At 38.2% G+C, this 2,500-nt stretch overlaps 1 protein-coding gene across 1 annotated transcript in view; it reads right to left on the reverse strand.

Moving 5' to 3' along the window:
* LOC138001362 (uncharacterized) overlaps positions 1 to 2,500 on the reverse strand; it is a 3,317-nt gene that overhangs the window by 421 nt on the left and 396 nt on the right. Inside the window, exons 2-3 of the mRNA XM_068848006.1 lie at positions 1,834 to 1,991; positions 694 to 1,279 (exon numbers count right to left, since the gene is read on the reverse strand). Of these exons, the coding sequence (XP_068704107.1) occupies positions 694 to 1,279; positions 1,834 to 1,991 (744 nt within the window). The remainder of the gene's footprint in view (positions 1 to 693; positions 1,280 to 1,833; positions 1,992 to 2,500) is intronic.

Here is a 2,500-nt window from a genome sequence, read left to right on the forward strand (position 1 = left end):
GAACTACTGAATGTAACTGAGCTGTTTAACATTTTGTAAGCTATTTAGATTGTCATTGTTCAGAATGATCTTATGGCACTGTAACCATGAGACATCCGTATGTATACATGTTTGGTGTTAAAGTCCCCAGAAACAAAATTGAAAAAAGAAAATTCTTTTATGCTGATGCACATATAGACTCGAGCTTAAATTCTAGCTCAAATTTTCAAATGTAAATTCTCAAAGAAAAGTTTTGAACCAGACCAACAAAAAGCGACAATAAAAATGAATGAATGAATTAACATACGGAAATGAAAAGTCTTGCCAGGACAATTATAATCAGTGACACACTCAAAACATCTCCAATGTTAATTAACTTGTCTGGGTCTGGTTCAGGATTTCATATTTTTCATACAACCTACCACAATAAAACTAAACAGCAGTAAGCCACACTCTTGACTGTGCTATAATTCATGAAGTAAGTACCCATACTCTCATATAACTACGCTTGCTCATTGTTTTAATGATGCAAATAATTGCTGAGCTTTAATAAGCAGTCAATGGACTAGCAGTTCGAATCTGCTTATGTCCAAAACGTGAAGAGAAGAGGGTGTATTTTTTCACAAATGTATTGCCAAAGGAAAGGTGGAAAAGTGACGAAAAACTCCTTTCACGTTGAGAAGAAATGTTGCACAGCTCAAAGGCGGGGCCTACCATCCAGAGGGTGCCCACAATGTGGGCAAAAATGGAAATCCTGTGCCTCACAAGTGTACCCACAGTGAGGGCACCTGAATGGCCTTCTGCCACTTGTGTGCCCTTCAGGAAAACTTAAGAAGCTTGACAGGGGGTCTGGAAGTGCAGAAGAGGAGGGAAGGGAGTCTTCTGCACCAGAAAAACTTAACACAAGTGATGATGGTGATGATAAAGATAGTGGTGATGATGACGAGCCAGTTGAGGATGAAGTTAGACTAACCAAAAAATCAACAGTTTTACCAAAATCAAAGGAAAACGAGGAAAAACAATCATCCAGCATGTTGGAAAACTGTGGAAATAAAGCTGAAAGTCGGCGGAGGTTTTCACAATCATCCACTGTCATAGTACACATGGGTTGTTGTAATTGAGCCTGGCCGCTTGCTTCATTGGTCGTCAGATGGTCAAGCACAGTGTTTACATTTTCCCCACATTCCCTGAACAACTGCTCCAAAGTTGTAAAGGGAATGTGAGGAAAGGCTGCCTCCAGTTGCGTGAGGGCCATGACTGCTGACGGCTGTCTTTCTGTTACCTGCCCATGGTTCTCTGTCTGCACGATTTAAAATAAAGGTTTATATAAATTAACGCATCCGTTGATTTTCAGAACACACTTTAACAATGTTTTCCTCCAAAACAATTTTGACATCCTCCAGGAGGATAATGACATTTTACTCACATCAAGAGCACTAGTAAATCACAATTCTATTACTACCTACTGTGAAGGTTGTTATACAATCCAGGCGAAATGGAAATTAAAGTTGGTTTCGGGATGGACCTTCACAAAAGTTATGGGGATTGGGGGAACAAGGATAGGTGCATAAAAATGTCATTTATAGTAAACAACAAGAAATATCAATTATTTAAATTGCGGGTATTATCCATCTAAAAGGGCCACAATCAGATGGTTTTTAATTGTATTAATACTACGTTTCGTTCTTCAGCACCATGCTATGGATTTGATCATCCAAAAATAGAAAAAACACCACTTTTGAACACTTATTAGACATGGAAAAACAAGACAGCACTTATTCATGGGGTAAATATGCATTATAGAAGGTAGCAACCAATACATTATATTTACTTTTTTTCCTTTTATTTACTTACCCTCTGCATACTGCCTTCTGAATAGGCCCTCAAAGCCCTTGCATGGTTGGTTAGGAATGGCAGCTTTTTCTCCTCTTCTGAGAGATTTGCCATGAAATTGTTGACAAATCTGTTCATTTGCTCATTTTTGTTTTCATCCTTCAAACGCTTTGCTTTAGCTACATGTAGGGTAAAAACGAACAAAACTGAACGCAGTGTAAAAAATATTGAGGAAAAGGCTCACCAACGAATTTAGTACAATCCATATCTCAATGGCAAAAAAATAATAATTAAGCTTTAACCTTTCTTCATGAAGAAGATATTTGCATTACTGCTAAAAAGGTAAAAACACTTTGCTTGCTCTCCACAGGTCTACATCCCTTTTTCATTTATCAACTTAACGTAGTAAAAGGAAAAGTGCATTTCCCTTCACCCATTTTACCGATAATTCAAGTTTACTGACCATCTCTGGTAGCCGCAGCTACACAAGTTGACAACCTTCAAATACATAATTTTTGATCTTAAAGAAACAGACCAAGGAGGGTCGCACGGCTGAGGTAAGCTTTGTTGCAAACCTACCGAAAATGAAGATGTTTGCATCACCGTACTGTATCGAGAAAGAGGTAGAAACCATTTTGCTAGCCGTCCACAGGTGAACGGTTATCCCTTTTTCTTTCATCTATTATCA

This window comes from Montipora foliosa, chromosome 4 (assembly GCF_036669935.1).
Source record: "Montipora foliosa isolate CH-2021 chromosome 4, ASM3666993v2, whole genome shotgun sequence".
In the NCBI taxonomy this organism is placed as follows: domain Eukaryota; kingdom Metazoa; phylum Cnidaria; class Anthozoa; order Scleractinia; family Acroporidae; genus Montipora; species Montipora foliosa.